The sequence below is a fragment of the Culex quinquefasciatus genome, chromosome 3, assembly GCF_015732765.1.
Source record: "Culex quinquefasciatus strain JHB chromosome 3, VPISU_Cqui_1.0_pri_paternal, whole genome shotgun sequence".
NCBI lineage: Eukaryota > Metazoa > Arthropoda > Insecta > Diptera > Culicidae > Culex > Culex quinquefasciatus.
In genome coordinates this window covers 97,153,159-97,166,268 of record NC_051863.1, presented here as the reverse complement: position 1 = coordinate 97,166,268, position 13,110 = coordinate 97,153,159, and the positions used below count along the sequence as shown (strand labels likewise).

General features: G+C 40.8%; 1 protein-coding gene across 1 annotated transcript; it reads right to left on the bottom strand.

Annotated features, from left to right (window-relative positions):
• Positions 1 to 2,322: 2,322 nt before the first annotated feature.
• Positions 2,323 to 9,998, bottom strand: LOC119769126. Its single transcript, XM_038261025.1, is given in 4 exon segments — positions 2,323 to 3,096; positions 3,153 to 3,432; positions 3,435 to 3,552; positions 9,967 to 9,998. Coding segments are annotated over 4 exon segments (1,065 nt in total). The 3' UTR covers positions 2,323 to 2,461.
• Positions 9,999 to 13,110: the final 3,112 nt, after the last annotated feature.

Below are 13,110 nucleotides of genomic sequence, written 5' to 3'. Positions count from 1 at the left end.
CGCGCTACCGATCCTCGTTCCGTGACCACAGTCTGGTCGTCCAGACAATTCCCGGGGACGGGAATTGCATATTTGGAGCCGTCGTCCAAGATTGAAAAACAAGTGTTATTAAAATGAAACTGGATTAAAATTCACCAAAATTCAATAATCTGTCGATTGACTCGTTTTTCAAAGTATTTTGTTATCCCGACTTAAAGAAATTTCAAAGATTCAAAAAAAATCTTGGTAAAAAAAAGTAAATCTTTCCCTGTTCCTGAGGGGAACACCCGTGAAAAGTATCGGGGCCGGCATTTACAAAGCGGATGCAGTGACAGTTTATTAATGAACTTAATGTTAACATGTTAAGGGTACACGGAAAGGGGATCCATCGCCAAATCGCGATAAAGTTCGCTAAAACTAGCGAAAAATGTCGCTAATTTCTCAGCCTGCACAAAAATTACCTAGAATCGCTAATTTTTTCGCTGGTTTGGAAACCGATGAAATTCTACCAAACCAGTGAAAAAAAACACTGGTTTGGTGAAAAATGTCGCTGTTTGGGGGATCAGTTTTGCTAGAATCAGAAAATTTTCTCGCTGGTTTGGAAAAAGCGGCAGGGCACCAAAATCAACCAGGAGATTATTGTACTAGTTTTGGGAAACAATTCGCTGGTCCAGCGGATTTCTTCACTGGACCAGTGTTCTTTTACGCTGGATCAGCGTTTTCTATCGCTGACGTCCGGGTTTTTCCGGCGGCAGCAGCTCGTACCGAAATCGACCAGTAGATTATTGTGCTGGTTTTGGGAAACAATTCGCTGGTCCAGCGGATTTTTCACTGAACTGGTGTTCTTTTACGCTGGATCAGCGTTTTCTATCGCTGACGTCCGGGTTTTTTTTTTCGGCGGCAGCAGCTCGTGCCAAAATCAACCAGGAGATTATTCTTCTGGTTTCGGCGAAAAATCCGCTGGTTCAGCGAATGTTTCCACTGGACCAGTGTTTTTTTTGCACTGGATCAGCGTTTTTTATCACCGACGTTTGTTTTTTTGTTTTGGCGGCAGAAGCCTATGCCAAAATAAACCAGAGGATTAAATTTTGAGAACCAGAGATTAATTGGGAATCGTGTAAAAGCATGTGGCAAAGTGGTTGTTTAAAACCGTCTTGCATGTTATAAGCTGAATTTTGTGAATGTGTTGATTTGTGCACAGTTTCATATTACCAGTCTTAATTAAATTTTCCTAGTAGATTAAAACTTTAGCACTTTCTGCTGCAATGAATGGCGGGGTTTTGACTAACGTTGATTCATGGCAGCATGGCCTACTAATCCCGCGACGGTCACACTGAATGATTGACCCCGTGAATCACTTTGGGTGTGGGCAGTGTCTGCGCTGGAATTTTATCTCGAAGCCTTTGTCGATGATCTCGTTGAACCTCCAGCTCGACCTGCGCTTGGGCTGTAAAAAATCGTTGCATTTGTATATTCTATAGAAACGATGTAAAATCTTTTACCTTGCGTGTTGGGTTTCCTTCCGACACATTGGCACATAATATCGGATTTTGTTTGAGAAAAAATTAGCAAAAAATTATAGTTCGATTAGAATTTCCTAGCTTAATTGACAACTGTGAAAACGCTTTCTGTGACAGATCGACAACACGCAGCTTCTAATCAAAATTGGGTACCATTACAGAGATCAACTGCTCGAATGATGCCCACCCAAAATTGAGTTGATTTTTGAATCGAGCAGAAACTTCAACACGCCTAGGAGCGTTATTTTATTACGTAACGGGAGGGTCGCACGCTTCATTCAACATTTTTACAATTTTTCCATTTTTTTTTGCGTTACTTAAAAAAAACAACGTTTCTCTAATGGTGTTAAAATATTTTTGCATAGATTTTGCATCAATTGTGAAAGTTGTAAAAATTTATCAAACAAAGTGCACAGATTTTCTCAGCGGGTAGTTTGAAACCTTTGAAACTGTTCTAAAGTGGTCGAAAGCACTCAGTCGAGACACAAACCGGTTTGGCGAGCGGGGGATAGAAGGTATCATTTTCAATGTGCAAATATTTGGTGTGCAGTTACCCAGTAACGAAGTTCTTGTAGGATTCTTGCGGAGTTTTTACAGAGCTGTATATTCTAACAGCATTCTAGAAGAAATGTTCTACCCTTCTAACAGGATTCTGGCCGAACCAGGCGGAGAATTTGATCAATCATTCAATGGTGATTTAAATAAATCAAAGAAATTGAACTCATTAGGAGCATTTATTCCGTCTACGTTTAAAAATGATTTAAACTACAAAAAATCTTATTACATATATTGAACCTTGAGAACTTTAAGTAGAGTTATTGCTTAACTTTCTTTACTTATTAAATAAAAACTCAATCAATAGATCAAATTATAGGACAATATATTCATTCAAAGCATCAATTTACACATTAAAAATAAATAAATAATTCACAATCTTCACAATAAATACAATACGATAGAAATTACTTAGCGGGAGGTTTAGATAAATATGCAAGGAGGCTTACAACGCAGGCGTATTTTGTATCGTTGTCAAAAACCAGGCCATACGCATGCTTATGGATGAACGTCCACATGGGTTTGGCATAAGGTGGGTATTGGGCGTTAAGTACAAAGGCCAGCAGCCACTGCTTGTCCCGTTCGCTCATCAGGTTCGCGTACTCGTCGTACTCGCCCGACCGGTTCAGCTTGGCACGGTGCTGCATCTGCTGCTGGTTCTGGTGGTAATTCTGCCGATTATTGTGCTGCTGCTGGTAGCGATTCTGACCCTGTTGCTGGGGTGACGGTGCTGGTTCAGCATCGGATGGTTTTGCTGAATCTCCTGAACCAACGGGGGAACCATGTTCAACGGCGGCGGAAAGTTCACCGGAAACGTCAACGGCGGCTGGTGATTCATCATGCCGGGAAATCCGGGCGGCGGACGAGGCAGTCCCATGCCCGGAAGATGAAACGGCGGCAGCTGCTGGGGAACCTCCGGCGGCATCGAGTGCTGCGCCTGCTGCTTGATCATGTTCTGCTCGATCTCCTCCACCGAACAGATGCGCATCTGAGCCGGATTCAGCAGCGGGAAGTTGGGGGGGAAGACCGACAAAGGGGCCACCTAAAACAAGCCAAATGATAACAAACTCCCTTCTCACAAAATCTCCTCACCCTTACCTGGTCCCCCGCCTATCCTCTGATGGTGCTGCTGGTGCTGCATCGCCGCCATCAACGAACTCTGCGGATGGTGCTGCTGCATCGCCGGATGTGGCAACTGCGGCCGCGGCGTCTCCGGCTTGCTCGGCATCGTCCACAGGCTCGGATCCAGCTGCAACCTCGCCTCCGACTCGTTATCATCGTCCAGCTCCAAGTTGTCAATCCGAACGCTGGAAAAGTTCATATCCAAGTCCGAATCCGACCCCGAATCGCCATCCCCACCCTCCCGCTGATCCAACCAGACCGGACCGGATCCTCGTGCAGCTCCTCCCAGTCCCCCTCCCGTGCCTGCCCAAACGTCTCATCGTTCAGCGCATCGTACTCCTCCTCCGAATCGTCCGGACCGCCCCCAATTCCCCGCCTCCGTCATCCTCCAGCGGAAGATGCGTGTCGAACCCGAAGAAGGAATCCGTCATTGTGACAACTGCAGCGGGCCCGAATCCCAACCAGCGCGGACAAATTGCGCCCAACCGCTTTGTTTACAAACCGCCGCCAAATGGCCACTCCGTCCACCTCCGCAACGCACAACCTTTTGGCACTTCGAACGCCAACCCACAACACCACACGGCAGCTAGAAGAGAAATTCCACATTAAAACAATAGCCCCGCGAGAAACTGCCACCGGACCCCGGCTAAACTCACCTTTGGTGGCGTGGCCACGGATTAAAAACGGAAAAACAAACAGGGAATCGCGGGTGCGCGCACCAAAAAGAAAAACAATTAGCGATGAGATGGAGCAATGCTACGAAATTCCGACGACGACGACGACGACGTTTGACGTTTACGCGGCCCGCGAGCGGCGAGACGACGGATGACAGTGGCGACCAGTGATGGCAGATTCGGTGGGAATTTAATGTTTGTGGTGTGGCAAAATGAAATGAAATTCCATTTTTTATTATTTTTGTTTTTTTTTTCAATTAACCTTCAGTGTATCCCGCTCAATCTCAAAGACACAGTTTTGAACAAATGTTGTTTTTTTCCAGCGCGTGACCGGTTACCTACCTAAAAATCTTAAAGTTCCGTTCCGGTTGACGGAGGTTTACGGATGGAACAATCGTCAGAAAAGATTTCGCAGTAACGGAAGCAGAATTAAAAGAAAGTCATTTATGACGGCTGTTGGAAGGATGTGTATCAAACCAGCGAAAACTTTCGCTGGAAAAGAAACCGTTTCGGAAATAACAAACCAGCGAAACCAAGTTGCTGGATTTGATTTCGCGCAGCCACCTTTTTCAGCGAAAAATTTCGCTGGTTTAGAGAAAAATTTCGCTGATATCAGCAAAACCAACCCAGCAAAATTCGGTCGCTGGTTTGGCGATCGATCCCCTCTCCGTGTAATGTTAACATTCCATAGGTTGTCTTCCTAAGGTGTCTTGATAAGGTCCAGTTTGTGACGATACACTACCTTCCCTTTACAAAGCAATCGAATCCAGAAGGGAAAAGATCACCAGTTGTGTTGGTCCGAGCCGGGATTTGAACCCCGATCTACCGCTTACAAGGCGGAAGCGTTACCACTGGGCTTCGTGGCTCGGTATATCAAAAATGTTTAAAATCAAGTTTGAAACTTCCGGTTTTCAATGAAAGCATTCGCTTTGCGACATCATTTTAGCGCAACATTAATTATTTTGTCAAAATTGGTCAAAATTTTCCCATAGTTTCAAAGGAATTTGATAAAACACTTTAATACCAGAATAATACCAAAATGTGCCAACCTGACTTAGAATTTTTTTCACAATTTCTAGTCATTTCTTTAGGCTGGTACAAATATTTTTAAAAGTTTTTGTCACCCCCCCCCCCCCCCTTCAAAATTGGCCCGAAAAATCGGGGGCAAAAAAATATTTTTACAATAAACTTCAAAATATCAATGAAAATTCAAGTGCAACCAGCTGAAATCAAATTAAAATACATTCTCCTGCGTTTAAAATCATTTTTAGCATGTTTGGGTTTATTAAAAATTTTAAATATTTTTGAAAATTTTCGATGCAAAATCTTTTTTTTTGATACAATTTTTGTTTTTGTCAGATCTTAGATTTTGAAAACTAATGATTGCAAAACAACTGAACTAGTTTAAAATGCATTTTAAAACACTTTTTTCATTTAAATGTGAAGACTATGGCTTGTTATTTTAATTTTTATATTTTTTTATTTTTTTGCCCCCCCTTGACCTCGGCCAGGGCCGAGGGACAAAAACTTTTTTAAATATTTGCATCGGCCTTAGGGGTTATATAAAAAATGTTTAAATCAAGTTTGAAATTTCCGGTTTTCAATGAAAGCATTCGCTTTGAGACATCATTTTAGCGCAAAATTAATTATTTTGTCAAAATTGGTCAACATTTTCCCATAGTTTCAGAGGAATTTGATAAAATACTGTAATACCAAAAGAATACCAAAATGTGGTGTTCGACCATTGGAAAATTCTGCAATTTTGCAATATCAAAACAATACCTTAAATTGGTATGATACCACATTTTGCTCTTGCATAATCCTTAAGACCAATTTTAAAGGGTCCAGGAATACCAAAATTTGGGATTGATACCAGAGGAAGGTATTATTACGCATTTCCCTTGTTATTTACCCATGCTTGGGAAGCCGGTAGAAAATTTGTCCTCCAACAGCAACTTTTCCCACGTGATTATTTTGTTTTGTTTTACTCTACCTCTGCTCGAATCGAATTTCAGCAAGACCTGTCATTTGGTTGCTGTCAAACTCATTCGAGCAGTGTACAGCTGACATCGCGCGTTTTGTATACATCGCGATGAAATCGCGCTCATTCTTGGCAATCGTGGCAAATCGCGTTCATCGAAGGTCATCGCAGTTGAATCGCGAGCTCATCTCGGGAGTGTTATCTCCCTCGTGTAAAATCGTCTGGGGAACACGATTGTGACGTTTAATTCAAAATTTAATCGCATGTATACTGAGAAAATTGCGTCTAAAGTTTTCAATTGCGCATAATGACCCCAGTTTCTGGCAACTGTTTCTTAATTCTGCTTTCCACTGAACCGTCTTTTCCGATCCCGACAATCTTACGCCGATAAGCCTTCCTGAGGATTACTTCCACGCAGTTTCATTTTCTTTGTTATGAGATGTGTCTAGCATATTCCAAGACACTCTCTCAACAAGGAAAATTTCCCATAGTTTCGAAGAAGTTTGTTGAAACACTTCAATACCAAAATGATACCAAAATGTGGCATCCTGACTTAAAAAGGTGCAGGTGGTTATGTTCTACATGACCAATATGACAAAAAACTTTGTACAAAACTCTAAAAATCATGCTATTTTTATTTATATTTTTTAATTCTTTGCCTATTTATTTAATCCTGAATAATCAAAAAAATCAAATCAAATTATTCGCTCTACAGCATTGCCTTGGCGTTCTCGATTGCGAGATTCCTACTCGAAACTAGGTGTTCGAAGGCTTGATTGTTGAGGCAATTGCAAACCTCTTTTACACCTTAGCTTCCATGCACCCCGGGATTCGAACTGACGACCTTTGGAATGTGAGTCCAACTGCCTACCAGCGACTCCACCGGGGCAGGACCCAGGGAGACGACTCCTACACCTGGACTGAGCTAACGACCTAACCTTTTTTTAGGTTAGTCCGGGACCAACATTTACTTCCCTTCCGACGGAAGGCGTGATCAGACAAATCTCGTCTCGAAAAATGCCATCGGGACCGTCTGGGATCGAACCCAGGCCGACTGGGACTGGGTTAATCCTGAATAATTAATTCTAATTAAATTTATTCAATCAATGGCACCGGTAGAACCTTCTCTCAGGGCCATGGCCACTCCGGGTGCGGCCAATCCTTTCAAAATGGCCATTTTTATCACCAGTATCAAAAACCATGAATTTTGATACCCATATTGCCCCAAGTCGTATGGTTTGATAAATGTCCCCCCGGTAAAACCTTCCATCAGGGCCATGGCCACTCCGGGGGTGGCCAATCCTGTCAAAATGGCCATTTTCATCACCAGTATCAAAAACCATGCATTTTGACACCCATATTGCCCCAAGTCGTATGGTTCGATAAATGTGTCCCCGGTAGAACCTTCCCTCAGGGCCATGGCCACTACGGGTGTGGCCAATCCTGTCAAAATGGCCATTTTCATCACCAGTATCAAAAACCATGAATTTTGATACCCATATTGCCCCAAGTCGTATGGTTCAATAAATGTCCCCCGGTAGAACCTTCTCTCAGGGCCATGGCCACTCAGGGTGTGGCCAATCCTGTCAAAATGGCCATTTTCATTACCAGTATCAAAAACCATGAATTTTGATACCCATATTGCCCAAAGTCGTATGATTCGATAAATGTCCCCCGGTAGAACCTTCCCTCAGGGCCATGGCCACTCCGGGTGTGGCCAATCCTGTCAAAATGGCCATTTTCATCACCAGTAACAAAAACCATGAATTTTGATACCCATATTGCCCCAAGTCGTATGGTTCGATAAATGTCCCCCCGGTAGAACCTTCCCTCAGGGCCATGGCCACTCCGGGTGTGGCCAATCCTGTCAAAATGGCCATTTTCATCACCAGTATCAAAAACCATGAATTTTGATACCCATATTGCCCCAAGTCGTATGGTTCGATAAATGTCCCCCGGTAGAACCTTCCCTCAGGGCCATGGCCACTCCGGGTGTGGCCAATCCTGTCAAAATGGCCATTTTCATCACCAGTATCAAAAACCATGAATTTTGATACCCATATTGCCCCAAGTCGTATGGTTCAATAAATGTCCCCCCGGTAGAACCTTCCCTCAGGGCCATGGCCACTCCGGGTGTGGCCAATCCTATCAAAATGGCCATTTTCATCACCAGTATCAAAAACCATGAATTTTGACACCCATATTGCCCCAAGTCGTATGGTTCGATAAATGTGTCCCCGGTAGAACCTTCCCTCAGGGCCACTCCGGGTGTGGCCAATCCTGTCAAAATGGCCATTTTCAACACCAGTATCAAAAACCATGAATTTTGATACCCATATTGCCCCAAGTCGTATGGTTCAATAAATGTTCCCCGGTAGTACCTTCCCTCAGGGCCATGGCCACTCCGGGTGTGGCCAATATCCTACCACCAGTTTGGTCCCAACCCCATTGCCTTGAATCATTCTGGTTTCCGAGTGACCGTTCTAACAATGTTCTTTAGAAAAGAATTCCTTCCAAGTTGGTGCACAACCTGTGTCTTTCAATGTGTGTATGTGTGTATGAGCAATAAAATTACCACCGTCGATCCGTCTCTGACGGATTTCAGTCAAAACTAAAATTATTCAGAGGCTATCTGTTAGCTTATATAGTCCGCATGAAATGTGGCAACATGGTTCAAATTTTGCCTCGTCTCCTGCTTTCTTGGAACTGTCACGCGAGAATGTTGCACCATTGTTGCCACACTTCATTCGTTGCTGACCCCTTCCGCAGTACCAAGCATGCAACATTTTCGTAACGCGCGACATTTTTTGTTTTTCTGGATTGACACCTCACCAGAATAGAGCCTTTAGGACAAAGTTCTTTGTCAAAATCTTTCCATAATTTCAAGTCATTTCTTTAATTTAGCGTCATCCATAAAGTACGTACGCTCTTAGGGTGGGAGGGGGTTACCGTAGATGTGACAAGATGTGACGAAGGGGAGGGGGTTTGCGAGACTGTGTCGTCACGCTAGGTTTTTTTTATGATTGCATAATATTAATTCGAAATATACACAATTAAATTAAATCATCTTTTCTAAAATTGTTTGGTTACTATTATTTAGAAGTACCGTCATCAGGGATGACATTGGGTCTGGGGTGAGATTGGGTCATACAAATTTCTGCATTTTTGTATGACTCAAACTCACCCCCAGACCCAATGTCACCCCTGATGACGGTATCACATTATAATTTATTATTTAGTCACATTTTTTTTTAAGCTGGAACTTCAATATTTTGCAAATACTTGCTTCATAAAAATAAATGCTTTGAAAGCAGGGTGTTCATAAGAAAACTGCTACACGGAGAGACTGTGCCCAGAAATTTTAACAATTAAAATTGTTGATTTTACTTTCGTAAATTTTAACAAAAACGTACTTGTCACAGCCAATTTTCAGATAAATTAACCAAAATTCAGTATTAATTCAATAACCTGTTTGTTGAAAATGCTAAAGGCAAAAAGCTAACAGATTTCCCGAACTCGAATGAACGTGCTCGACTGTTAGCTTTGGTTTTAGAAAAATCAAGATTTTTTTCTGTTGAATATAATTAACAATTGGTTGAATATTTAAAAGATGAACTTGTTATTGGGTTTGTTTACGTCTGTCATTTGAAGTCTGGATCCGAACGAGAGCGGTCGATTGGTTGAGTTTGTGTTGTTAATTATGAAGTGAGAGGATGTGAAAGGTGAAAATTACACTATTTGGCTAATGTTGAAGTGACAAATCAAAGTGTCGCAACTGGGGAGGTGGAATTGGTGAGTAGGTTTGTTGATGGTTTCTTTGCAGGTGATAAACTATGAAGAGCAAGAGGACGACCTTCACCATGAGGACATAGGGTATTTGTCCCTATTTTGGGCCTAGTACCTATTTTCGGTCTACCAAACTTAATTCAACGAAATTGAGCATTTCACCAAATCTGGCAGGGATCTGCCACTTGAGAATGATTCGTGCTGTCATAATCTTCATTTTGGTGGGCAAGAATAGTACACTTTTTCCTCTTAAATTAGAAATAATGCAAAAAATATATCACTCTTCACATTATTTTTAACAAATTGCAACTTGCCCATTAGGTCCAAAATTTTCACCACTTTTGCTTACCGCTTCTTGGCACTCAGCGTCACGGTTTTCATCGCTCAGCATATGAATGAGAGCCGTCCCCCGATTCTCCAACCACCGGCAATATGTTTTTATTGGTGAGTTGCACAATCCCGTTGCAAAAACAATCACTAAACTTCCACCAAATCAATAAAAGAACTGATTAAAGTTGCTTCGTCCATATCGGAGAGAAATGGATATATTTTGGGTACATTTGACAATTCTACACAATGTGCCAGTGTGTGTGCGCTTCTCCAATTTTACAGTCTTTCTTGCATATTACGAGCTTGTTGTTTGGCTACGCAACAATTGTTTAATTATGTTTAAAACTAGTAAAGAATGATATAAATCATGTCCAAGCTAATTATGCACGTAATGCAAGTGAAATCAATCATTCTAATGTTTATTTGTGGCTTAAAACATCACAATGATTTAGCATATTTGTCGACCGAATTTGTGCGACTGTACTGTACAAGCTGGGGCTGAACCGTACGTCAAAAAAGTTCGCCACGTGCTTCGAGATTTCAACCAATCAGAAGGTAGAACGAAAATATGCACAAACAAGGTCGTATGCTAGGAGCAATATCCCCAAAATAGGGTCAAAAAGTGTTTTAGTTTTTCGTGCTTTTACACCGATATAAGGTATTTTTATTAAAATGTTGATAATGTACGAGCTTAAGCATTAAAAAACCAACTTATTCATGTATAACAAACTAGGCTGCCAATAGCAGCCTTTGAGAATACATCAAATTAAAAGTGCGTTCTTCTTAGTAGGCCCAAAATAGGGACAAATACCCTAGAATACATAGAAATGCGTACACATGACAACATAAAAAATAGAGATGAAGTAAAATATCAAAAAATAAAAATATATAAAATATATAAAAGAAGATAATTATTATCTTGAAAGTTTTGTTGCAATACGACTGCTCAATAAACTGGTAAGTTAAACTCAAATTTTTTTTTGCAATTCCGTCGTGAAACTACTTACTTTTCCTGTCATTCTTGGACGACGAAATAGCCTACTTTTCTGTACCAAAAAAAAACAGAATCGAATAGCAACACTTTTCAAAATAAATGCTGAAAAGTTCTACTTTTCAGCACTTAAATGGGTGCTGAAAAGTTGAACTTTTCAGCACTTGTTTCGAAAAGTAACACTTTTCAACATTGTTTTGATTTAAACGATTTATTGACAAATACATGAAAATTTGACTTAAAATTTCACTCAATGGGTGGTTTTTGGAATTGCAAAAAATGTTGTATGGAACTCGTTGCAAAACTTGAGTTTTTCAGCACTCGTCGTATTTATCCAACTCGGTGAACCTCGTTGGATAAATGTACGACTCGTGCTGAAAAAATCCTCTTTTTGCAACTTGTTGCATAAACTACTGTTTCAGAATTCGGAGTACGTTGTACAAATTAAATCAAATGCAGTGAAAGTGTGTTGCCAAAAGTAATTGTTAAATTAATGCAAGCTTGGTAAGTAGCATTATTGATATTTCTTCTTTCCTCATTATAATTACATTTGTTTACGTTCCTTTTTTCAGTTTATAGCCGAAATTAAGAATTTTGTATTAAATTACTAATAAATTCCAAATGTCTATTTGCAGCAAAATGTTCACTTTGGAAAATTATGTGTCCTGAGACCGTTGTAGATGATGATGACTTATCGGATGATTTCACAGTCATGGTAAGTGAATACAACACTTAATTTTATACAACATAATACAAATTTAAGCTTAAAATTTGGTGAAAATTTTGCTCGGTTTCTATTTTTAAGGAATTAACGAGAAATTTGTAATATCCTTTTTTATTTTATTTTTTTAGATAAATGAAATGTAATTTTTTAAAACATTAGTCAAACTTTACATGTTTTATAACAACAGTTAAAAAAAATTGTGTTGATGCTTTTTAACAGTAATTGAACAACTTAATGCAAAAAAACCCGATTTAATCCCACCTGGGTGAGATAGAGCCTTTCTTACTAAAGAATATAACGATGGTAGAACTTCTTTCAATGCAGTGGGTTTCAATGCCAGTGGGGCCAAACCCGGTGCTAATCCCATGAAATTGATTACGAGAAAGGCCGCAGGTTTTTTGACCTCAAAAATAGTGTTCTATACGTAAAAAAGCCTGATAAATCAAATGGTGATGACCCCATCCACCGGAGACCACGGGAACAGGTCCATTTTGCCCCTTTTTCCCCTAAAAATCAATTTTCTCAAACTATTTGACCTGTACAGAAAAAGGCCGCAGGTTTTTTGACCTCAAAAATAGTGTTCTATACGTAAAAAAGTCCGATAAATCGAATGGTGATGACCCCATCCACCGGAGACCACGGGAACAGGTCCATTTTGCCCCTTTTTCCCCTAAAAATCAATTTTCTCAAACTATTTGACCTGTACAGAAAAAGGCCGCAGGTTTTGACCTCAAAAATAGTGTTCTATACGTAAAAAGTCCGATAAATCGAATGGTGATGACCCCATCCACCGGAGACCACGGGAACAGGTCCATTTTGCCCCTTTTTCCCTAAAATCAATTTTCTCAAACTATTTGACCTGTACAGAAAAAGGCCGCAGGTTTTTTGACCTCAAAAATAGTGTTCTATACGTAAAAAAGTCCGATAAATCGAATGGTGATGACCCCATCCACCGGAGACCACGGGAACAGGTCCATTTTGCCCCTTTTTCCCCTAAAAATCAATTTTCTTAAGCTATTTGACCTGTACAGAAAAAGGCCGCAGGTTTTTTGACCTCAAAAATAGTGTTCTATACGTAAAAAAGTCCGATAAATCGAATGGTGATGACCTCATCAACCGGAGACCACGGGAACAGGTCCATTTTGCCCCTTTTTCCCCTAAAAATCAATTTTCTCAAACTATTTGAACTGTACAGAAAAAGGCCGCAGGTTTTTTGACCTCAAAAAAAGTGTTCTATACGTAAAAAAGTCCGATAAATCGAATGGTGATGACCCCATCCACCGGAGACCACGGAAACAGGTCCATTTTGCCCCTTTTCCCCTAAAAATCAATTTTCTCAAACTATTTGACCTGTACAGAAAAAGGCCGCAGGTTTTTTGACCTCAAAAATAGTGTTCTATACGTAAAAAAGTCCGATAAATCGAATGGTGATGACCCCATCCACCGGA